The 25,141-nt window shown below is 49.9% G+C and overlaps 1 protein-coding gene, 2 long non-coding RNA genes and 2 other non-coding genes across 8 annotated transcripts in view; 1 reads left to right on the top strand and 4 right to left on the bottom strand.

The window, feature by feature from the left end:
* Positions 1–72, bottom strand: TRNAC-GCA (transfer RNA cysteine (anticodon GCA)). The gene has a single exon. It is a non-coding gene; the product is annotated as a tRNA-Cys (tRNA).
* A 6,074-nt stretch (positions 73–6,146) lies between these two features.
* TRNAC-GCA (transfer RNA cysteine (anticodon GCA)) lies at positions 6,147–6,218 on the bottom strand. Its single transcript has one exon. It is a non-coding gene; the product is annotated as a tRNA-Cys (tRNA).
* A 6,614-nt stretch (positions 6,219–12,832) lies between these two features.
* Positions 12,833–24,690, top strand: LOC147373506 (uncharacterized). Its single transcript, XR_015161951.1, has 2 exons — positions 12,833–15,024; positions 23,308–24,690. It is a non-coding gene; the product is annotated as an uncharacterized LOC147373506 (long non-coding RNA).
* Positions 18,766–19,522, bottom strand: LOC147373507 (uncharacterized). Its single transcript, XR_015161954.1, has 2 exons — positions 19,369–19,522; positions 18,766–19,045 (listed from the first exon to the last, which is right to left on the bottom strand). It is a non-coding gene; the product is annotated as an uncharacterized LOC147373507 (long non-coding RNA).
* The window catches only part of ZNF777 (zinc finger protein 777), a 35,084-nt gene continuing 31,033 nt past the window's right edge, over positions 21,091–25,141 (bottom strand). For all 4 annotated transcript variants that reach the window (XM_086394972.1, XM_086394970.1, XM_086394969.1 and 1 more), the window contains one exon: positions 21,091–22,623. In XM_086394972.1, the coding sequence (XP_086251098.1) occupies positions 21,464–22,623 (1,160 nt within the window). In that variant the 3' untranslated portion in view covers positions 21,091–21,463. The remainder of the gene's footprint in view (positions 22,624–25,141) is intronic.

Genomic DNA, 25,141 nt, shown 5'->3' with positions numbered 1-25,141 from the left:
AGGGGGCACCCGGATTTGAACCAGGGACCTCTTGATCTGCAGTCAAATGCTCTACCCCTGAGCTATACCCCCTACTGAGGAAGTTAACCTCTCTCCTCACAACTTCTCACTTTGGTGAGACACCTGTGACACCACTTAATAATTTTAAGACCTGATGTTTATTGAGCATTTATAATGTGCTAGATAAACTGTTCTAAATTTTTATACACTGTATGTAATTTTTTACTTTTTTACCATATATAGTTTTAAAAATTATTGTGGTAGTGAGTGCTATCTCCACCACCACCCTCTTTATAGGTAACAATGACACAAAGAATTGAAGCAACTTGTCTGGAGAGTCCCATGGACAGAGGAGCCTGGCGGGCTACAGTCCATAGGGTCACGAAGAGTGGGACATGAATGAAGCAACTACACACACACCCCCAAATCACAAAGCTTAAGCTCAGTTGGTAAAGAATCCGCCCGCAATGTGGGAAACCTGGGTTCGATCCCTGGGTTGGGAAGATCCCCTGGAGAAGGGAAAGGCTACCCAGTCCATTATTCTGGCCTGGAGAATTCCAGGGACTGTATAGTCCATGGGGTTGCAAACAGTCGGACACACCTGAGTATGTCTCACTTTTTCTAAGTAACAGAATTAAGAGGTAAAGGACCACCACTATGTCCTGCCTCAGCTCAGCTGCCCTGGAGGGTGAATTTCAGGGCCTTGGTGCTTCAGGGCCAAGCCGCCTCCCTGCCCTGTGAACCCAGCAAATGCTCCCCATTTTATAACGGAGTTTTAGGGAACAGACCTAACCAGTGCCTTGAGACGACCCACCTGGAGCTTCTGGAAGTCAGATTGCTTGAAGTTTCCTAAATTTCTGAATGAATTAACTTTTTTACAAGTAACACTTTCACATGGCACAGGATTGAAAATGTATGAAATAGGAGCTTCCCTGGCAGTCCAGTGGGTAAGACTCCATGCTTCCACTACAGAGGGCACAGGTTTGATCCCTAGATGGGGAACTAAGATCCTGCATGCCACACAGCCAAATAACAATAATAAATTAAAAATAAAACGTACAAAATAGCATCCAGACAAAACTCAAGACTCCATTCCATCCCAGTCTTCCAGCCACCACATAACCATTTTACTGGTTTCTTGTTGCATGTGCACCTTTGAAAGGGAACATTTTCTCTTAGTACCCCAGGGTTAGCTTAATTTTCATTTATGGTACTGCTTGTATCTGTACATACATGTGTATACACAGCTAGATATAAATGCTTCACACTCACAGTTTTATACACTTTTAAGACAAAACAATTTTAGAAGATCAATACAAACAAAATCACAAACCCAGGAACATTCAAGTTAACAGCAATTTGAATAGCAGATGAAATCATTTTGCTAGAAGAGGCTCTTTGCAATGTGCTTGTGAAGCTGCTCACGCCCAGAGACGCAGGGGTCCCCCAGCTCCTCTGCTAACTGCCTCTATTAACACGCCCTCTGACTCTCAAGGCTCATTTCTCATAGGCTAAAGCTGTTACCAAACTCAGGGGTGGCTGCTCACTGCTCAAAAGCCAATTATCGAGAGGCAAGTGTCAGTAGAAAGGAAATATGTTTTAATCAGAAAAGCTGGAAGTCTGGTGGATTCATGAGAGGGTGGACTCATGTCCCGAGACCGGCTCCGAACTGTCTGCTCATCCCTGACAGTTTGTAAAGGGGAAAAAAGCGGAAAGAATCTCAGTGAATCGTGGAGGCAGGAGGCAGGAGGCAGGAGGTGCTCCGTTGTGTGTAACTCTCTCTCCAGGTGTTATCCTGCCAGTCTGATCTGCCTGCAGGATTGCTAAGGGGGTTGTGGGGGTAGAGGACTAGTCATCTTTTAATTCTTCTTTTAATCTAGGAAAAGAATCAACAGGTTAGGCAAGGCATGGAGAGCACAAGTCAGGAGCTAGGTTCAACTGCCTAGTGATCTCATTCCGACGAGGAGGTTTTTTCAAGGTTAAGCAGTCAGGGATTTCCCTCGTGGTCCAGTGGTTAAGAATCACATGCCCACTGCAGGGGACATAGGTTCAATTCCTGGTCAGGAACCAAGATTCTGCATGCTGTGGGCAAAAAAATAAACAATTCTTAAAAAAAAAAGTTAGAGGGGGACAGAAATGGGCAAAGAGGGAAGGGGCACAAGAGCTGCTTTCAAAGTCGGCCTCTGATCTTTGGTTATCAGTGTTACAGTGAGGCATGGTGACAGGGCATGGCAACCCACTCCGGTATTCTTTCCTGGAGACTCTCGTGAACAGAGGAGCCTGGGGGCTACAGGCCATGGGGTCACAAAGAGTCACGACTGAGTGACTGAGCACATGACAACATGATTAGAAACTTGAGTACATGCATCACACTGGGCTCTGATTATAAAATGGCCCTGCAAACCAGCCACCGTGTACCTATATCAAGACAGTTAAGACTGTTATTAAAATGTGAATAGAAACTTTGAAAGAATCGTAGGGGAACTCAAACCACTGAGAAGCACTAGTCTGCGGTCCCCTTCATGCCTGGGCACATCCAGGCTGCCCACAGAGTCAGGACCAGGCCCAGAGGTTTTGACTTCTGCTCCAGAATCTTGTCAAGCCTCCTCTCTTTCATGAATCCCACCCCTCTTCCAACCTCTCCACCAGCCAGCGAGAGGAGCCCTTCTGAGGAGCACCCACATCCCAGGGAACACGAGCTGATAAGCTGAGGAACTACATCAGTCTGGTTAGACGGGGCCACTTAAGTCTGTCTCTGGGGACGGTCCTGCTTTTGGGTCTGTTGTCTCAGCATCCAGTTCATGGAATCAAAATGAAGCTTTGGAAGTTCATTTTGTCCAAGGTGAAATACCTGACATTGTCAAGGCTGTTATAAACTCCATTTAAGAGTTCAGTAGGACTTCCCTGGTGGCCCAGTGGTTAAGACTCTGCCCCCCACCAATGCTGGGGGCCCAGGTTCAATCCCTGGTCCATCAGGAAAAAGCAAAAAAAAGGGAGCGGGGAGTGAATTCAATAGAAGATAGAACTTTGTTTTTGCTATAATAATACAAGAACGCAAGTTTTGAAGCCCAAGATTTTAATGTAAACAATGTTCTTAGCAGGGATGCTGTCAGTAAGTTCTAAACAAATGAAGCAGAAATGTTGTGGGCACGGTGGTGCACACATAATTCACAAGTGTATCTAAACAGGCTGTGATATTCGACCAATTTATATAAAAGCTGAATTGTTTTTAAGTTTTTAAAAAACTAAATTGTTTTTGTGACACGGCTGATTTAATACAAGAAAAGATTTCATGATGGCTGCATGTGGGTGTGCGTGGTAAGTCGCTTCAGTGGTGTCTGACTCTTTGCGACCCCATGAACTGTAGTCCAATAGGCTCCTCTGTCCATGGGATTCTCCAGGCGAAGATACTGGAGTGGGTTGCCATTTCCTCCTCCACGGGATCTTCCTATCTCAGGGATCAAACTCAAACCTGAAGCTCTTATGTCTCCTACATCGGCAGGTGGGTTCTTTACCATTAGTGCCGCCTGAGAAACCTAGCAGTGTGTGTAAGAAAGTACAAATAGTTACTGAACAGACCTGTATTGTAGGTCTACCAGTATAGTCACTGTCTTAGACACATCTGTCCCCAGTAGCACTAAGATTTTAGAAATGTTTGAGCCTTTGAAGAACTGCTTTGTGAAATTAACCCAAGTGTTCTGCAATGGTATTGGTATTAAACCTTTTTTTTTTTTTGTAAAAATATGCACCCAGAATTCTGTTTTGCACAAACCTCCACTGGTGGCTCAGATGGTAAAGAATCTGCCTGTAATGCAGGAGACCCAGGTTCGATTCCTGGGTCAGGAAGATCCCCTGGAGAAGGGAATGGCCACCCACTCTAGTATTCTTGTCTGGAGAATCCCATGGACAGAGGAGCCTGGTGGGCTACAGTCCATGGGGTCGAAAAGAGTCAGACATGACTGAACGACTAACACACTACACTTTCACAGACCTGTTGGAAATCCTTAATCAAAGTTTTCAACAAATGGTGTGCCCCAGAACTTCAGCTTTTGAAACCTTTAGAGAGTTGCAATAAATGAAAATAAAATTTGCAAACAGAAAGACACTGAGACGTCTTGCAAAAGCAAGAGAGAAACTGAGCACATTAAACAATGAAAGTTCACATGGTGTGCAAGAGTTAGTTCTGAATTTCTAAAATTGTGCTTACAAAGTCTCAAAAGAATCTTTGGCTGAAGTTCTTCGTTTCAATTGAATAAATTTACATTCTGTACCTGAAGGGAATGAAATTTTCAAAGCTTGGGACTTTACAACATCTAAATTTGGTGAAATATTCAGGAGAATCATACTCATCTCAAGAGCTTTGTCTAACAAATATTTTTGTAGAAGAAATGTACTTTGAGGGACTTGCCTGGCTGTTCAGTGGTTAAGACTCTCTGTGCTCCCAATGCAGGGGACAAAGTTTCAATCCCTGGTTTGGGAAATAAGATCCCACATGCCACATGATGTGGCCATTAATTTAAAAAATTAAAGAAATGGACTTTGAAGGGAAGCAAAAAGACAAGAAAGACCTGTGAAATTATGTGGCTAAAATGTTTATATACTGCAATATAAGAAAATTGCAACTGGGTACTTTTAAAAGTGCTTCTTAATATTTTTAAAATTTTTCTTTGGTGTTTTGGCTATACACCATGTAGCACGTCTGGTTGTGAGTCCCCAACCAAGGATTGAACCTGTGACCCAGGCATTGGGAGCATAGCATCTTAACCATGGGACTACCAGGGAAGTCTCTGAGAATACTTTTCAATTAGCCTACTTTGCTCTGAGCTTACCGGTTACTCCAGCACCTGAATCAGAAGTATTTTCATTACACATACTTGGTCTGCAGAAAAAAGACAATTGAAAGAGGCTGTCCAGGGACCTGGAAACCTATGGGTCTCCTATGTCTCCCCAGAGCCACCTTGGATTCCAGTCTTACATCTGTCCTGTGGGGAGCAGCCCTCCCTGCTCCTGGCTAACTTCCCTTGTGATAATGAGGAAGGTGGGGCAATGGCTCCTCCCTGGGGCTCTTTCCATCCATCACACCCTGGGGAGCAAGAGGAGCCTCCTGGGACCCTGACCAGCACCTGGCTCCCCATTTCCTTGAAAACGGCAAGAAGCCAGTGAGGTTTCCCGTGCTGCAGAGTGTCCCCAGTCCACAGGTGGCTGGTCCAGATAAGCAGGTGCCTTAAGAGGACACTGCAGCCAGATTTCAAAGATTTACCTCATTTATAAAGTTTTATATTGGTTATATGCTGAAATGAGTATGTTTTGGATATACTGGATTTTAAAATGTGGAGGGTTGGGGCATTCCTTGGTGGCCCAGTGGTTAGGACTTGGCACTTTCAGAGTGCGGGGGTTTGCTCCCTGATTGGGGAACGAAGATCCCACAAGCTGCAGAGCATGCCCCCTCCACAATAGGAGATTCGTTTTGCTGATGTCGTTTTACTTTATTTTTATGAAAACATTTCCCAGTTTTAATGAGATATAATTGATATACAATGTAATATCAAAGGTGTACAACATGATTTGATACATGTATATATTGACAAATGATCACCACAATAAGTCTAGTTAACATCAGGCACCTCACATAGTTACACTTCCCCCCTTGTTATGAGAACTTTCAAGATCTACTCTCTTAGCAACTTTCAAATATACAATAAAATATTGTTAATATAGTGACTATAGTCACCATGCTGTACATTGCACCCCAAGACTTATTTATGTAATTCTGTACCTTTTGACCCCCCTTCACCCATCTTCCCTTTTTTACTTTAAATATTTAAGGTGGCTACTAGTGAATGTAAATTCAGATATGTAGCTTGCATTCCGTTTCTGGAGGGAGCACTGGTGGAGACCTTGGCCTTGGGAAAACCAACCTGGCTGGTGGGCTGAAAGGATTGGATTGCCGGTCATCCCCAAATCCTGATCTTGTGGGTCTCCTGTGGGGATGAAACGACAGTGCAAAGACAGGAAGGAATCTCTCTTCTGATGGGAAAGAGTCGGTGAGTGTTGTTTTCAGGGTGCAGGGGTTGCTTGAACTACAGGGAGAGTTACAGGGACGCAAGGAAGGTCGACTATGCCAAACTCCAAAATGGAACATAAGAAGGGGGCACCCGGATTTGAACCGGGGACCTCTTGATCTGCAGTCAAATGCTCTACCCCTGAGCTATACCCCCTAATGTTATATGACACTCTCAACTCACACCTTTATGCTGCTGTAGCTACATCTGGACCCTGCCAAACTCCACAGCCCCTGCCATGGGCTCCAACACCCATGGTCATTCCAGACTGGTCCTCCTGCTCTGAAACCCAACCGGTCTTCCTCTTCAGGTTGGTGGGAAGATTGATTTGGTCACGGTCTTCAGCCCACACCCGGAAGTGCAGAGGTTGAGGCCCTCTGACCCGGAAGTGCAGAGGTTGAGGCACTCTCGGGTTACCAGGAGAAAACGCAGGTGGCTCGGAACTCTCCCACACTGCCAAACTCGGGTCCGAGCCCGGCCCGCCTTGTTCGTCCTGCTCTATCTGCCCTTTGCCCTACGGTCTCGTCCTCCGTCTCCTCTTCTTCACTGCCTATCCTTCCTCTTCCCACCGCCCTCCAAGCCCCTCAGGGCTCTGCTCTCCTAACCGCCAGACCTCGACTATTCCTCCTTCCTCCAGCCCAATCAAGCAGTGCCCTTCTTTCAAACTCATTCCTTGAGAAGTAATCGGAAGACCAGGCCTAATATATACAAGGCAGACCATTTATTTCCAAAAATGAAATAGGAAGCTAAGAAAATTGTGAGTATAACAGGAGCGATACGGGAGGACATTTCCATTGTAATTGTTGCTGCTGCTGCTGCTGCTAAGTCGCTTCAGTCGTGTCCGACTCTGTGCGACCCCATAGACGGCAGCCCACAAGGCTCCCCCGTCCCTGGGATTCTCCAGGCAAGAACACTGGAGTGGGTTGCCATTTCCTTCTCCAATGCAGGAAAGTGAAAAGTGAAAGTGAAGTCGCTCAGTCGTGTCCGACTCTTAACGACCCCATGGACTGCAGCCTACCAGGCTCCTCCGTCCATGGGATTTTCCAGGCAAGGGTACTGGAGTGGGGTGCCACTGCCTTCTCCGTTGTAATTGTTAGAACATCTAAAACAGCAGAAGGACGGAACACCTGACACCCGGACCCGGGAAAACATTACAAACGTGATGAAAGATCGTCACAAGTGCCTGAGCTGTGTCACAACAACCCTCTGACGCAGAGCTGTGATCAGTACCCCGGCGGCAGAGCGGAGGAACCAAAGGCGCAGGGATGTGCAGTAAGCTGTCCAAGGAGACGTGATTACTCAGCCGGATGCAAACTCAGGCCGCCTGGCGCTGGAGCCCACACACTTAACCCCGTGCTTTACTGCCCAGAGTTAGAGCAGTCGTGAATTCAGACGGGAAAGGAAAGGTTATTTACATAAATGAAACTGGGAGAGTTTAATTAGCTATTTGGGAAAAAATAATTAAAGTAGCAACGCACCTTCTTTTTGTACATCAAAACACAGCCCAAGAGGATTAAAGCATTGTGTATAACAAAACCAAACATATAGGAGAAGAGAATATAACTGAATACCTAACTAATGTCTGAACAGCAGGGAGGGTATGGAAGAAATTCCAACAGAAAATATCAGTAGTTTTGGCTACATAAACATGAAGAGTTTAAGAATATGAACAAAACTGGGAGATTAATGGCAAGTTGGGAAAATATTTTTGTAATTTACCACAAACTATTGCAAATAAATTAACGTGTAAAGGGCCCACTTAGGCCATCAATGCATTGATGGTGCATACTCAGTTGCGTCTGACTCTTTGGGACTCCATGGGCTGTAGCCTGCCAGGCTCTTCTGTCCATGGAAGTTTTCCAGGCAATAATACTAGAGCAGATTGCCATCTCCTACTCCAAGGGATCTTCCTGACTGAGGGATTGAACTTGTGACTTGTGGAAGTGTCCTGTAAGTCTGCTGCACTGCAGGCAGTTTCTTTACCACTGTGCCACCTGGGCTTCCTTTCAGTGAATCAGGGTAGATCTCAGACCAAAGAAATGCAAATTAAAATATAACATTTACCACCTATCAAATGAGGAAAAAATTAAAATAATATTATCATAGTAGTATACATTGGGACTGTAAATTGGTACACAATCTTTCTTGAGGGGAAGGGCAGTGTCAAACCAGAGATTAGTTAAAATAATTAATTCCCTTTGACTTGGTAGTAATTTCCTTTGTTGGAATCCATCCTTAGAAAAACCTGAAATGTGAACAAACGTTGGCTCAAGGATATATAAGACCCTGTGTTATTTAAAATATTTAAGCAAACAAAATAGAAACTGCTATGCCCAATACTAAAGAGATAGTTAAGTGAGGTATGCTATATCTCCATGATCAAAAACTATTGGGACTTCCCTGGCAGTCCAGTGGTGAGGACTTCACACTGCAGGGGGCACCGGTTCACTCCCTAGTTGGGGAACTAAGATCCCACGAGCTATTTAAATTTCATATAGTTCACAACAATGCATAAATTACATGCTGTCGTTTCTCAGTCCTCACCATATTAGAATCTGTGGGTGTGTGTGCACATGCTCAGTCACTCAGTCATGTCCAACTCTTTTCTATGCCATGGACTGTAGTCTGCCAGGCTCTTTTGTACATGGAATTTTCCAGGCAAGAACACTGGAGTAAGTTGCCATTTCCTATGCAAGGGGATCTTCCTGACCCAGGTGTCGAACCTGTGACTCTTGCATCTCCTGCATTGGCAGGTGGATTCTTTACCACCAGCCACCTGGGAAGCACCATTAGAATCTCCAAGGGAGGTTTAAAAAACCCCAATGCAGGGAAGAAGGGAACAGCTCAGTTGAATGAATGACAAGGTCACTGATATTTTTAAAGCCAGGGGATTGTGTTTAAATGACAGAGAGCATTATCTCAAATGTAAAAATATTTTCAGTAATGTTTTATTTTCATAAACTACCTAGAAATGTAAAAAAAAAATTGTTTTTAAGGACGTGCAAATATTTCTGAATCTGAATCAGGCCTCTTAATCTATACTCAAATGCCCTTCTCAGGCCACAGCCTCAAAAGACCAGTCCCTCCTCCTGACCTCTTCTCCCGCCTAGTCATTCCTGAGACTCCATCACGCAGGTACTTTCCACGGCTTTTCGGGAAGTGAACCTACCTGCTGGGATGCCCAAGTCCATGGACCTGCTGGCGTCACTGTTCCTCTTGCCGATGCATTTACATTTGCATCGTTCATTCCGGGGCATAAAGATAAGGACTAAAAGCAGGGGGGATTATGGCTGATTTTAAAACTTTCGTCTTCATACTTTCTACATCCTCCAAATTTTCTGCAATATAATGTATTACTTTCAAAATCAGGAAAAAAAAAAACAAATTTAAGCGTATTCCCTTCTAGTAATTGCAAGCAATACCATTTGCTATGATATAATTAATCAATAATTGCTTTAAGACAAAAAATCTGGATACTAATTTGGGAAATATGCATTATAATTTACATATAACCCATGTAAGCTTTGATAAGGAATAATTATGTCCATTTTGCAGATGAGGACACAGTCTCAGAAAATTTCCAAGACACTCAATTTCAAGACCTCTTGGTCCAAGTTCTGGGCTGTTACTATACTTCTTCCATCCTTTTGTAGTAAAGGTTGGGTAACTGAAGGAACAGGAGGGTTGAATCAGCCTCTGTAATCACCCCCAGGGATCTGAAATAGTTACCGACACATCTGCCCTATGGTCCCCCTCCATGTTAGGCTGGATGTCAATCTAAAATATTGATAAAGGCTCCAATATGTTGAGTGTTTACTACTTTGGCGGTACTGCACGTACCTCTTCCAATCCTCCCTTTGAGGTAGGTACAATTATTATTTCCTATGAAGTAGCTCAGATTATACCCATTTTGTAGACTGAAAAACAGATACTGGAGGGGTTAACTGTCATTTAGTCATTCAACAAACACTTGGGAAGCACCCACGGTGTTCTGGGTTCTAGTCTGGCACTGAGGGTTCAGCAGCGAACAGGCAAACAAGGACTTCATAGAGCTTATATCCCGAGAGGTTAGAATGACAAACAGGAAAACAAACAAATGAACAAAATCATTTCGGATACTGAAAGTGTCGTAGGAAAATAAAGCAGGTGGATGTGATGGAAGATGACAGGGTGGGGCGGTAGTGAGATGGGGTCATCAGGAAGTGATGATTGGAGCTGAAGTCTGAATGGTAAGAAGCCAGAGTGTAGAAATTTGGATGCAGAGCACTCTGGGCTGTGGGTAGAGACCACCAAGGCCCTAAGAGGGAGCTGGCTTGGCAGGATGGATGGAGGAATGTAAACAGTATAAAGGGACAAGACAGAGATACGAGCAGAGGGCACTGAGATGGGGTAGGGGCAGCCTACAGAAGTCTTGTAAGTTTTGACGGGGTAGGAGTGGAGCCTGCACTGACTGCAGGTCTGTTTCCCTTTGGGTCCAGGGGCCACTGCTTTGGAGACCTTCCTGATGGGCTCTTCAGTGGGCCCAACACAGGGTCTGTCCGATTGAGACAGACTCCCCAGCTCAGTCTGTAAGCGCCTATGGCCACGCGTTTCGGTTTGTTCGTGTTCACCCAGGCGGCCTGGCTCCTGCTGTCACGGGGGCGACTTTCCAGAGGAGCAGGCCCATGGGAGAGCGACACGCTGTGACTCATGCACTTCCTCAGATGTCCTCGTGATGAGTGCCGGGAGCCCGAAAAAAAGAACAGGGCGACCCTCGTCTGTGCAGCTGGAGAGAGCTTCCCCGAGGCAGTGACATCTCCAGAACACCCTGCAGGAGGGGACATGAGGTGGACACCAGTGGTCCAGGATGGGCGAGGGGGTTGGGGCTGAGCCAGGGGAATGGAGAGAAGGCAGGACGCTGGAGTGCGGGGAGAGGGGACGGGCTCTTGTGGGTTGGGCAGTGTCCCCTCAAACCCTTGTCCTTTCAGGAACCTGGGATGTGGCACTCCTTGGCAGTAGGGTCCTTGCAGATAGTTAAGTAGGATGAAGTCGTACAGGATCCGGGTGAGTCCTTTATCTAACATGACGATTGTCCTTATACAAAAAAAAAAGAGACACAGAACTAGAGACACATGAGAACGCCGGGTGAGGACAGACGCAGGAGTGATGTGTCCACAGGCCTGGGGACACGTGGGGTTGCTCGCAGTGAAGGGAGGACTGAGGCGTGGAACAGTCTCCCTCAGAGCCTCCAGGAAGAACCAACCGTCCTACCACCTAACCTTGATTTGGGACTTTTTTAGCCAATAAATTTCTGTCGTGTGAAGCCACTCAGTTTCTGGTACTTTGTTACATAGCCCTAGGGAACTAATACGATTCCCAGCCTAGGGCTCGAGAGGCAGGCAGGGTCCTGATGGAATTTTGGATTTCACTCACAGAGCCAAGAGAGGACCTGCACTTGTAAAGGCTCCCTCTGGCTGCCCAGTGTTCCAGAAGCGCCGACATCTACTTAGAGTCCGCCCCTCAGTATGACCCAGGGCACGGTCTCCAAGACACTGCCTGACCTGGTCATCACATGTGGCCTTTAAATGCCGGGTGATTCTCAACCCCCATCCTGCCCAAGGGACCACCTTCCCGGTTTCCCAGCTTGGCCAGCCGGTACCCTACCTAACCTTCCCTCCACCCCACAAGAAGCTGAGCCGGTGTCCCTCCTGGAGAACGGTTTGGTAACAAACATCAAAAGCCTTTAAAAAAAAAAAAAAGCCAATACCCTTTGACAGGGCAATGCCAACTCTTGGAAATAACTACACATATTGGAAAATACATCAAGAAGCAAACAAATAACCAGTCGGGGCCCATCGTCAGCTTCTCTAGGTCCGCCTCCGCCTGGTGTAAATACATCTGCCACTAGCTTAACCGACTCGAGTCGGAGAAAAGTGGGCGAAACAGAGCGCAGTGCGGGACAGGGTCCGCGTCTCTAATTCCCGGGTCCATTGCGGGGGCCACCCCTTCCTCCTTCGTTCCCCGCGACTCGCGGGGATTTCCTTTCCGCGCTTCTCCTCGGAGCGGCTTGGAGCCCTCGGGGTGGGGCACGTCTCGGCGCGCCGCTCTCCTCAGAGCCGAGGCCTCCCCTCCGCACCCGCGGGCTCCTAGCACCCGGATCTGCGCAAAGAACGCGCCCCGCGACGCTCGGGGGCCGGCCGGAGCGTGGCGGGGGCGGGGGGCAGAAACACAAGAAAACCAGAGCGGCTTCGGCCCCAGAGGGCTGGTCCCCGGGCGCGCCAGGACGGCGCCGGGCCGCCAGCTCGGTAGGGGGGGCCGCCAGCTCGGTAGTGGGGGCCGCCAGCTCGGTAGGGGGGGCCGCCAGCTCGGTAGGGGGGGCCGCCAGCTCGGTAGGGGGGGCCGCCAGCTCGGTAGGGGGGGCCGCCAGCTCGGTAGGGGGGGCCGCCAGCTCGGTAGGGGGGGCCGCCAGCTCGGTAGGGGGGGCCGCCAGCTCGGTAGGGGAGGCCGGGCGCGCCTACGAGAAGATCCCGCGCAGTGGACCCCGGGCTCCCGGCACAACCTCTTCCTGGGCGCGCGACGGCGGCCCCGCGCCACCACCGAGAGGCCCCCGCGTTCCTAGAGCGGCCGCGGGCGGCCAGGTGCGGCGCGGCGGCCTCCGGGCTCCGGGCTCTGGCCGGCAGGGGGCAGCACGCGCCGGCCGCCGTCCCACGTGGCGCCCGCGCCCCAGCGAGGCCCAGGGCCTGGCGGTGGCCTGCGCGCGCTCAGGGAGTTCGGGCCGGCTGGTGAGCGGGGAGGGGTCGGGTCGACTGAGGAATCTGAAAAATGCAGGTCCCTAGAAATTAGGTTTACAAAATAATACACATTTATTTAGAACATAACTATATAAAGCTATAAAAATCCAATCTGTAACTTAAAAATATATAGATTAAAATTAAGGCCTGGCTCCATCATCCTGCGGCGTCGCTCACAGAGCCCTGGGGAGACAGACGCTGTTCCCATTTCACAGGGGCTGACTCTCGGGGCCCAGATTGATGGACCTGGGAGGCCGGAGAGAGAGGCTGAGGACAGGTGCGGCTGTACCCCCAGGGAGCCCAGGCGGGCTTGGAGGGTCCCCAGGGAAGTCTTCAAGGGGCTGGGGGCCTGGGATTGGGAGAGGACTCTACACAGGGGGTCCCAGTGTGTGTGTGCATGTTACGTGTTGCCCCTGGAATCGCTGCTGTCCTGTGCAAACACAGGAGTGACAGTCTAACAGCTTAGCCAGCCCCGGAAAGGGGGGAGGCCTCCCTGAATGCCAGGGAGATGGCACTCCTCCGTGCCCCTGCAGTCCAGCTCTGCTGCCTGCCTGCCCTTGGACTCCTTATCGGGTCGCTGGGTGACCTTCCTTGGACAGGCAGGGCAGCCCAGAGGGATTTCTGTCATCACCCTAAGCCACCCTGCGACTGGTTAAGAGGATCAGGCAGTGACCTGGGGACTCTACCTGATATTTGGGCTGAGATATCAGAGGGAAGGATAAATTTTCTGTGCCATCTTTTACAGGCTTGGATTAGCTTGAATGAGGAAATCATCTGCATCCCAACTGGACAGAAGTTCTGGGTTTTATTTGTGTATTTTACTTGTTTCTTTCCTGCACATTTTCACCTGTGTCTTATTCCCTGGTTAATTTAACAGTAGAGTGCCTTGCTTGGACCAGATGCTGGAGCCAGCATGGGGATGACCTGAAGCCTGCCCTTGAGAAGGTCGAGTACATGTAGGCTGCCCAGGGCCCATGCCAGGGATGGGACGCCCTGGAGCCCAGTACAGCCCAGAGGAGAGAGACCCTCAAAGCTCCCTCCCAACCCCCTGCCCTCCGCAGTCAGGTTGTGTGTTCGAGGTCCTTGGGCTGCAACTTGGCCTGATCCTCCCTTGCCTCTGCAGTGGAAGTAAGTGATGGCTGTAAAAATAACTTCTGGGATCCTTACAGCTTCTGACAGGGCTTTTCTGGACATCTGTGCTGCTATTTCCTTCAGCCTTCCAGGAATTCGTGGTGGGTGTTAGCCCGCCAGACTTCTCTGGTGAGATTTATAGGGACTCACTGCAGAACCTGATACGGACATCTGCCTGGTAATGTAGAAGTTATAAAGACTAGAGAGGTGCTGTTGAGTTGCTCAGACACGTCCAAAACTCTTGTGACCCCATGGACTGTAGCCGGCCAGGCTTCTCTGCCCATGGGATTTCCCAGGCAAGAATACTGGAGTGGCTTGCCATCTCTGCCCATGGGATTTCCCAGGCAAGAATACTGGAGTGGCTTGCCATTTCCTTCTCCAGTAGACGTGTAGGTGTATCCTAAAAGGAAGAAATCAGCTTAAACCCTGTGCCCTATCAAAGGAGTAAGCACAGAATGTGTCAATGGATACATTAAACACACAGTTTGGATTGAGGCTGGGAAATACTGAAGCAAGGGAGGGGGTTGACAGAACTTGTGGTGGGGGGGGCATGGGGTGGGGTTTAAAGCAGCTTCCTTCTCAGAGACCCCCTCAGTGCAGCCCCCAAGGCTGGGAGGGCTGAACAGGTGGGTTTAGCAGCCCACCCCGCCCCCAACCCCAGCCCCTCTGCCTCCAACTATTTTACATATTTAGCTTCTGAAAATGGTTTTATTTAAACAGGGAATTCTGGGGCTAAAACCAAAAGCTTGAAAACAGACAGATGACGTGCAGAAAACTTGGCTGATCGTTACAAATTTGATGAAGATTTTGTGTCCTGACTCTGAAAGAGTTTCTAAAATATAGATTTAGTTTTTACAGAGAGAGAGGGAACACTTCCAAGCAAGCCGTTTAATTTCACAGGTGCGGAGACGGCTTCAAGTCTTCCTACTGGGTGGTAAATAAAATGAACCTCTTCTGGTACGTTTACGGATGAGACTTAATACTTTCTCTTGGAGAAATAACGGGCTCATTCAATTCAGAGATAAGTTTTTATTCTCTGGGACTCAGACGTTTCCTTTACAGTAAGTAAAAAAAACAACAATGCTATTTTCATTTGGGGGGGGGAAGTGTTGTAAATTAAATTCTGAAATTCAGTTATATGACAATAACATGCTAAGGCAAGTTAATCCTTTTGGTAAAATGAACACCCAAGCATGTTTGTATGCAGTTTAGTTTATGCTTATTGCTAGACTCTGAAGAGCTGGCACAGATCTGGGCAAGAAAAATGTGTCTATTTCTTCTCAATATGTCTACCCTTTGAATTAAATATACTAGAGGTTGATGTTACTTGGATGTCGACTTTTTTAGTAGTACTATGAGACATGAGGTTTAATTTTTTTCCAAACTTATTTCAAAATGTGTCACAAACCTTTGGCTTGGTAAGGCATTGATAAATTCAAGATAGAGTGGGAAATGAGTAATAACTTTAATTGGACATTTGTTATTAAATTGTTTAGGGTGTCGCTTTGCAAACCAACTTGCTGCTTTTGCTTTTGGACAAAATCAATGAGGCGATTTTCAGTGATGATACTCAATCCATGTAAGATAATACACACCCCAATTTTTTATCTTAGGTTTTAGAATTTGTATACTTGATGTGCAGAAAATTTGGCCATGGAACCATGGTTCTTGGATCATACCTTCAGTGGAAGAAAAGCAAATGTCATGCTTCATAACCTGTTTAATTTTCTTAATTGAATTTAGCTCAATTGAAATCCAGTGAATTTCAGTCCTTTGAGGGCGTAACTTTAGTATTTGTGTATTCTGTAAACAAAGAATTGATTGAATGTAGTTCTTAAAAAGCTTTTATGCTTATTAGACTATAGTGATTCTAGAAGGAAACAATTTGTTGTCCCACTATTCATTATTTAAATAAAATTGCTAGTGAGGATAGAAATTTTCATTGGCACATTTTGTCACTAAAATTCAACTTTTCAGGAATTTCCTGGCGGTCCAGTGGTTAGGATTCGGTGCTTCCACTGCAGGGGGCCCGGGTTCAATCCCTGGCTGGGGAACTAAGATCCAGCAAGCCGTGTAGCACCTCTAAAAAAAAAAAAAATAAGCTTTTCCTTATCCTAGATAACGAACGGTCAATAGTGATGCTCCTGTCTTATCGTCTTCAAGTTATTTTGAGAACTGGTTTGATAATTTCACAAAGAGAAGCAGTGAGTTTCATTTATCGGTTGTAGCGGAAGGAATGGTGTGGACCCAAGAGGTAGCCCAAGCCCGAAACAAGTGAGTTAGGGCAGGAATTCGGTTTGATTGTGGAGCAGATGCATGGTCCTGGTGCTCATCTCCGTCGCCCAACTCCTTCTCTGACTGTCGAATGGCTTCGTAGGTCCCAACATAGAAACACACACAGAAAGGGAGCCCCTTGCCTGAGCAGTTAAGCCTCTTCCCAAAGTCCCCACAGAAGAGGGGAACTTGGTCCAGAACGAGGGGGGCTGGCTTGGCGCTCAGCATCTCTGTCTTCGTGTTTGGTGGGCCTGGTGCTGTCCCGAGGTTGCTGGGCTGGCCTGGCCTGTCTGCCGTGTCCACGGGAGAGTCAGAGCTGCAATTCGAGAAAAAGGACTGTTTTGCCTTCTGTATTGAGGTTCCACGAAGAAGAAACTGGGAGGCGGGCTACAACAGCAGTTAGCAGCACCCACTCAACGTTTAAATTCTGACCACATGACTGACCTGGGGCTAATCGCTTCACCTCTGTGAACTTTATCTGTAAGAGGGACTATGCATCCAAGAGAAAATGAAAGTATTTACTTAGCACAGTGTCGGGAACATGGTAGGACCCAGTGAATCATACTGATAATCACTATTAATGCCTAATAAACTCAAGGCTAGGGTCTGATTTCTGACTGGAAGTTTTCACAGTAGGTCCCTTACTATCTTAGCCCTTGATTTAACTCAGTGTTTTTTCTTCTGCCCTCCTGCCTTCCCTCTCTTTCCTTCCTTCCTTGTCTCCGTTCTTTCTTCCTTCCTGTCTTTTCTTGCTTGAAAAATTATTTTAGCCTGGAGTTACCTTTGGCAGAAAGCAGAAATAGAAGGGTTAGTTGGTGTTTTAACTAAAAACACCCATTTCAAGGAACCCAACGAGAAGTGGTCAGTGCAGAATTGATTGCAAATCTACATCTAGAAGTCCCCACGATGCCGGGCGAAAACAGTAAGAGGCTTCAGCAGCTGAAAATGCTTTCCAGAAAGCCCGAGGAGAGGCCTCGGCCTGACTCACTGTTGCCCTGGCAACAGGAGGGCCTGGAGGCCTCCGTCCTTGATCCCTTAATCTGAGGAGCCGCCACAACACCGCCCCCGGAGAGGTCCCCACAGACACCTGGCTCGTTACAGCTACCCTGCCTGAAAGGAGCGTCAGGGGAGAGACGGCAGTGTGGCCCTTCCTGCCCCTGACAGCGGCCTAAAGGTCTCCGTCAGCCTGCACAGGCCTCAAAGGAGAATCAGGCTGCAGTCTGCGGTAGCTTCTGAGTGCTGTCAAGGCAGCGTAGGGTCTCCTAATCCTTTTGTGTTTCTCCATGGAGCCCAGCACAATGCTCTGCACACAAGGGGTGTCATAAGTACGGCGTCTGCGTGGTGCCGAGCGCCTGCTCCAGTGCCAGTCCCGCGGCCGGCTCGTTCACTGCCCTCTCCTGGGTGAGCCAGCCGGCGGGCAGCGACCACCCGCTCCTCCCCGTCTCCGTTTCTGCAGCTGCAGACAGGGGCTCCCTGACCCTAAGGCCTTTCTGGCCCCTAAGATTCTTTTTTTTACTCTCTTGCTACGTGTGTGATTTTGGCAAACGTTCGGCACAGGCCAAAATTCTGCTAGGTATACGGATTCCCCTGATTGTACCTTAAATTTTAAAATCTGATGGTAAAATGGAGTAATTTTGAAAAGAGGGGCTCCGACTTCTCTCTTGTCAATAACCATAAAGGTTATTTGGTTATGAGGCCAAACACTTGGGCTTTGGTGCCAAGATGGCTTGAGTTCACGTCTTAGCTCTGCCACATGATGGCTGTGTGACTCTGAGCAAACCAAACCTCTCTGGGCCTCAAACATTTCACTTATAAAATGAGCATGTGGTGTACATATCCGAGCTACAAGGCCTTAGAAGGTACGTAAAACCTTAAAAAGTGAAAGGACTTCAATACATGGCAGTTGTTCTCTTGGCACACAACCCCGTGGGGACCAATGCCAACTGCCAACTGAGGAATTTGAGTCTGGCTTCTAATAAGTTAAAGGTCCTGGGGAAGTGCCACGAGGGTCCTGCTACCCAGGAAGGTGGGTCCTACCCGCCGCAGGTGCTGGCGTGTGGCTGAGACGTGAGTTTAAATCCCTGTCCACTCCCACTTCAAGACTAAGTGCAGTTGTCTGTGTGATTTAACTTGAACGTCTTTCCACCAAAGTAATTTTCTGGCTGGTGGGGAAATTGCCTTTCTCAGAGATTCATTCTTTTAGGACACAACACCAGTTCACTACCTGCCCAAACTTTTGCTTTTACTAAAATTAAGCTATCATTGGCTTCCCGGGTGGCTCAGACGCTAAAGAGTTGGCCTGTGATGAGGGAGACCTGGGTTCAATCCCTGGGTTGGGAAGATCCCCTGGAGAATGGAACGGCTACCCACTCCAGTATTCTGGCCTGGAGGAGTCCATGGACAGAGGAGCCTGGCAGGTTACAGTCTTTGGGGTCACAAAGAGTTGGACATGACTGAGTGACTTTCACAGCCATAAACTAATCTGAAATTAGCAAACTTTCATTCAGACCTTGGGATGTGTCAGCATCTTTGCTACATATTTACTTTATTGTTATTAAGCCTCAAAACAATGGTTTAGTGTCCGCAGTTCACAGGTGAGGACAGGGTCAGTTAATTAGCTTGTTCAAGGTGACACAGCTATCATGTTTAAATCCACATCTGTTCGACTCCAGGGTCCGTCTATACTTATAGTGACCCCTCTGTTTGATGCTGGTCTGTGGCTGCTGTTGGGCAGATGGAGAGTGGGGATCACACAGGTGTCCAGGAGTCAGGAAAAGGGAGGAGTGACCTGGAGTCCAGGGTGCTGGGCTGCAAGGAGGAATGAGCATGAGGAGGGGGTTAGAGCCAAGGAAGGGGAGGGGGGTCTCCCGATCAGGTCTGAACAGCCCAGGTACCCTCAAGGTCTCAAATTCCAAGACTTGTAAAGAATTTGAGCAGCAGTGAACTTCCACCAAACCTCTCCAGAACACCTCTGCTCACATCTCTTCAAGGTGTCAAACATCCCTGTTTCCTCTGTCACACTCCTCACCCCCAGCAGCAGATAGTCCACAGACCCATCCTCTGACCACTGCCGGTTCCCCGTCAAGTCTGACTCCGGACCGTTCCCATCGCAGCAGCCCCCTGATACCCACTTGCCCCCATCTCTCTCCTGTTCAGCAGTCGGCAATGGCATCTCCTACAAGATCAAGTTCAAACTCCACACTCTCCAGTCTCAGATCCCAGACTCCCTCCACAACACTGTCTACCCCCAGCCAGCCTGTCTGGCTCCGTTTTCTCTCCACAAGCCCTTTCTCCAGTTCACAGATTACATCAGGCACTGATCCCGGATTCAGCTGGGCCCACTTTCCACGCTTCAGCCATCGAGAATACCCACAGCTGGAAGGCCTTCCTCCTGCCTCAAATCTGTGAAAGCCTCCAGCCCAGATCCCACCTCTGCAAGCAGAACTGTGCTGTGTCTAGGCCGTCTCCTTCCGAGATTGCCCATGCATTTATGACGGGCTTGGCGCTTAAGTGTTTCCCGCACACACACCTAACGACTTGTTCCTGGATCTGAATCTGCTCTCCAGCCAGTTCTGCAGGTCAGGGCCTGACTGGCTGCCTCTCCAGCCCTTCACGCCAGCCCAGGGGCCTCTGCCCCGCCTCTGGCCGCTGGCCCTAATGTCCTTCCATCCTTTTAGAACATTTCAGTGGAAACGAACATATCATATCCTTTCCAGTCTGCGCTCTTGGGCCGTCACGTCCCCTCTCTCATGCCTTACTTCATGCATCTTTATAAAGGAGGGTGTTGATGACCCCCAGTGGTAAAGAACCTGCCTGCCAATGCAGGAGACACAAGAGATGTGGGTTTGATCTCTGGGTCGGGAAGATCCCCTGGAGTAGGAAATAGCAACCCCTTCCAGTATTCTGGCTGAGAGAATTCCACAGACAGGAGCCTGGTAGGCTGCAGTCCATGGAGTCGGAGTCGGACACAACTGAGCGCACATGCACATGGCCCCTTCAAAGCCAACCTTTTCCTTCCCCTTTCTGAATTCCCTGAAAGAATATCTCATCCTCTGCTCTCCGCTTAGAGACTCAAGACTCGGTCCTCGACCTTCAGCAACTGTTGGCTCTCAGGCTCTCCGCCTTCAGAAGTCTGGCTTCCCCAGGTCCCACCGCTGAGCCGGGCACTCTGCTCGCCTCCATGAACTGTCCCTTCAAATGGCCTGAACCCTGCCAAACTCAGGAGCGGAGCGAGAGTAGACCGCTCTGTGGGCCAGTAACCTGCCCGAAGTTTTCTTTCTGAGCCCCACTGGAGGACGACTGGAATCAATACCTAGCGCAATGAGGGTACACTGGCGCCTTTAACAAGTCCAAGGAGAGCAACTTGGATGCAACATACACATGGGAAGTGTTCTGACTGGTGCCTTTTGTGGTTTTCCCAAATTGGCACCAGGTGCCTCTGCACCCCTTCCCTTACCCACACCCCTCCTCAGTCCTGGGCCACAGCCACACCTCCACCGGCTGCGTTTCCAGCCAGGCAGGAGGGCTGCCTGGTCCTGAGGGTAGCGTCCAGCTTCTGCTGTCGGTCTTCCAGCCTCGTCCAAACCTGTCCCCTCTCCCTGCCTCCCACCTAAGCCCCACTGTCCTCTGACGCCCGGGCAGGGATGGTGTGCGCTGGGGGCTCCACCCTCCGGTCGGCTCATTCACGTGTCAGGCCTGCCTCTCCGTGCCCCCTGGGCCACCCAATACGAGGAAGCGGCACAGAAAAGGACTCCACGGAACCTGGCCACTGACACTGGGCACATGCCCCTCGGCCACCTCCTCAACCCCTCCCCTTTCACGACCAAACAAAAACGGCAAACAGGAAACGCTCGTCTTTTAAAAATTACTCTATTATTATCAAATAGAACCACAGTATCCAAAATGTCATTATAAAGTTCTATCCCCAACTAAGTGGCCCCGCCCCGCCCCTCCGAGTGGCCGGCGGCCAAATCACGCCCCCCGTGCTGATTGGTTTCATCCATTTTATTGTCAAGGAAATGAACAGCCCAAAGGGGGTTCCCCAGGTCCGCGCTAGCCACCCCCGCCACTGGGGTCTCCCGGGGGAGATGCGGCCACCCTGTGTCGGGGTGGACGGGGGGGAGGAGGGACGAAGGGAGAGGGGGTGGGGGAGGGCTCACGACAAAGGGGCTGGGGTGCCCCGTGCCCGCCCGCTGGGCTTGGGCCGGGCGGTGGGCCGGGCCGCGCTCACTCGCCCGTGTGGGTCCGCAGGTGGTACTTGAGCGACTGCTTGTAGCGGAAGCACTTGGCGCAGTGCGTGCAGGGGTAGGGCCGCTCGCCCGTGTGCGCGCGCTGGTGCTCCAGCAGGTGGTGCTTCTGCGTGAAGCGCTTGCCGCACTCGGCGCAGTGGTAGGGCCGTTCGCCCGTGTGGATGCGCCGGTGCTCCAGCAGGTGGTGCTTGCGGATGAAGCTCTTGCCGCACTCGGGGCAGGCGTGCGGCCGCTCACGCGAGTGCACGCGGCAGTGGTTGGTGAGCTTGGACTTCTCGCTGAAGCTCTTCTCGCACTCGGGGCACTTGAAGGGCCGCTCGCCCGTGTGAGTCCGCTGGTGGCGCAGCAGGTGTGAGGGGCGGCTGAAGCTCTTGCCGCACAGGCTGCAGATGAAGGAGACCTCGTGCTTGCCCGCGTGCACGCGCTGGTGGATGACCAGGCTGATGTGCAGGCGGAAGCTCTTCTTGCACTCGGGGCACGTGTAGGGCCGCTCGCCCGTGTGCGTGATCTGGTGCTTAGTGAGGCTGGACTTGTGGCTGAAGCTGCTGTCACACTCGGGGCACTTGTAGGGTTTGGGGCCACCGCCGCTGCCACCACCAGAGCTGGGCGACTTGGGGCGCGGCTTGAGCGCGTGCTTGGGGGTGAAGCCAGGGCCACGCTCGGGTGACGCGTAGCCGCCGCGGACGCGGTGGATGCGCTGGTGCAGCGTGAGCTGCTGCTTGTGGCGGAAGCTGACCTCGCACTCGGCGCACTCGTACGGGCCCTCCTTGATGTGGTTGCGCTGGTGGATGATGAGGTTGATCTTCAGCCGGAAGCTCTTCCCGCACTCCATGCACGTGAAGGGCCGCTCGCCGCGCCGGTTCCGCTGCTGCTGGCTGCCCGAGCCCCGGTTCTCGCCCGGGTGCCGCTCGCCGTGCGACGGGGGCGCCAGCCGCTTCACTGCCGGGTTCCCCAGCTGCAGCGGCGGGGGGCTCTCTTCGCCCTCGGGGGACAGCTCCCCCGGCAGCGGCGTCGGGTACAGGCCGGTCTCGTACCTCCCGGACAGCTGCCCGAGGGACTGCAGGTGCTGCGGCAGCTCATCGTCCTCCTCGTCTTCCTCCTCCTCCTCCTGCTCCTCGGTCTTGATCACGATCCCCTCTGCTCCAGGGGGCGGGGAACGGGGGGGAGAGAGACGAGACGTCGTTAGGTGTTGCCTGGCGCCCCTGACCTGGGTGAGGCAGACCCTTTGCCCACACCTCCGGCCCCGAGCCTTCGTGCCTGCTCGCTCCCCGCCAGGGAACCTGGGCTAGCCGCGGGGCTTAGCTCAGGAAAGGGCCCATTCGGGCCGGTCCGACCAGGCCCCAAACAGGCGGGTCGGAGCCCTGTTTTGGAATTTTCTGCGGGGAAGCGGGAACGACGGGATCCTTGTGGTGGGATGTGGGCGCTATGTGTGCCCATCGCCTGGCACCTCTAGCGGGCAGGGACTCGCAGGTAAGAAGGTACTCGCACGTGGAGCCCTCCTGGAGGCGCTTGGGTCCAGGGAGCCAGAGGTTGGTACCCTCAGGACCCACGACGCTCCAAGCCCATCAACACTCCTGTCTTATTTTGGCCACTTGAGGGTCGGGTTTTTACCACGCAAGGGTCCTGACTCATCAAGTTGGCTACCTCTCCCCCTCTGCGGTCTCCTCTGCCTGAACTCGGCTCAGCCTCGTTGGCCTCCTTTCCGGTACTCACCTGGAGATTTCTCCTCCATCAAATCCCCCCTTCTGAGGAGGGGTGGGGGTGGGGGTCTCCAAATCCTGCCCATTGCTTTACACCCAGCCCCAATCCTGTCTCCCCCAGAAAACCTTCCTTGGCCTTCCCAACCTGTATCCCTCAAGCCCTCCTGAGCCCACAGCAGGCGTGGCGGTGCCTCCTGAGGTAGCACCTCACCTACATGGCTGGATGGCTCACTGCAGGCGGACTCCACCAGTCCTGACCCTGGAGCTGGCTGGGGTCTGAGGTAAGTGTTCCATGAACACCCCAAACGGTGATGTCCTCCTCCTGGGGCTCTGCCCTCTAGCCTAAGAAGTTGTCTGTTTTACAGGGTTCCTGGAGAACCTAAGTTGGAGAGTCCGCCAGCATCTGTGTGAATTTTCTCAAGCGCCTTGTTCTTACCTGGCCCTCTCTAAACACTGAATTGGGGAGCTCTATTCTTAGTGGCCAACTTGGTGTGACATGAGAAAGGCATTCACTTTTGAGTCCACCTGTGAGATGGAAGATGTGACAGTCTGACATTTGTGGAATTCTCAGGAGCAAACAACTAAACTTTTCCAGAACACTTTCCACCTACGCTCTCTCCTGTTCCCAATATCCTATCACAGGAGACGTCAAGCAAGAATGATCCCTGTCTCACAGACACGGGGCACCCAAGCTTGCCGCCGTCATGTAACGTTTCCAAATAAAGTAAATAAACTGAGACCTCTTCAGCAGTTGCAACTGAAGGACCAGCTAGTCTGTCCCCTCAACTGACAGGGAAATTGAAGCTGGCAATGTTCGTGAGCTGGCCAAAGTCTTGTAAGTCTGTCAGTGACCGCTAGGCCACAGCACTTCCAGCTACTCCTCTGCACCCTGTAAGTGGCAGTGTTAAAATTAGAACACAGGTGTGCCGAGTCCCAGCTCAGGCCTCCCCGGCTATAAGACAATGCTGCCTCAGTCCAGTCAGGACGCTCAGCAGGAAGTGACCCAGAACATCCCTGGAACATGATGCTTAAAAGATCAGGAAGGAGGAAGCAGCTTCAGAGGTTGGCAACTCATTGCCCCGGTGTTGATCCTGAAAATAGGGTTGTTATGAAAGGCAGAAGGGAAATACGGGCCTTAGAATATTGGAACTTTCCTTGGGTTTCAAAGTTGTATTTTCTCAACAAAATAAGAAGAAACAGTTGGCCCTAAAATTCAGGACTTGAAATCCCACAAAGAATCTTAGACTATTACTAAGTGGTACTAATAAAACTAAAGGGAATGTTCACAGGGCAATCAATGCAAGGTAGCCTCACAATTTGCCTTGTGTCTTTCGCTATTCTCTAATGAAGGACAACATGGTATGTTAAAAAGGTTTCTCTACTATCATGCAATTATTTAAAAATAGTTAGATCCACATCGTTTGACCAAGAATAATGTCCATGATAATTTATTATTGTGTGCAAAAAGACAAACTGCAAGGAAATAAAGTGAAAAAAATTTAAATTATTTCTCCGTATAAATATTAACTGATACGATGGCTAATGACTCCTAGTATACTAGACTTTGACAAGTCTAGTATAATCTTAATGATGATTCAAGAAACGTTCAGGTTCATTTCATTTCTGCATACAGTTGTACAATTCCCAAGTAAAACAGTAGCTAAGTAGACTTAGTAGCTAAGTCTAGTAGGATATTTAAAAAATACACCATGAGGATCACACGGGGCTTTTCTCAGGCCTGCATGGACGGGTCAGCATCACAGAAGCCGTCCTGGCAGCGCTCCTGAGAGCACACGTCCTCACAGGGAGCAAGGGTGTGCAGCCTGGTGACCCCGAGGCTTTGAGAGTAAACAGAAACGAAGCCTAGATTCCGCCAGAAAAAGACAGCATGGTCTCAGCCGTTTGCAAAGACGTGTGATCCAAGGTGGAAATCTTCAAGCCAGTTGAGGCTTCTA

This window comes from Bos grunniens, chromosome 4 (assembly GCF_055505025.1).
Source record: "Bos grunniens cultivar Pamir isolate PY7600 chromosome 4, Bosgru_T2T1.0, whole genome shotgun sequence".
NCBI lineage: Eukaryota > Metazoa > Chordata > Mammalia > Artiodactyla > Bovidae > Bos > Bos grunniens.
Note: the sequence above shows the minus strand (reverse complement) of the source record. Positions and strands in the feature narration are given on the sequence as shown.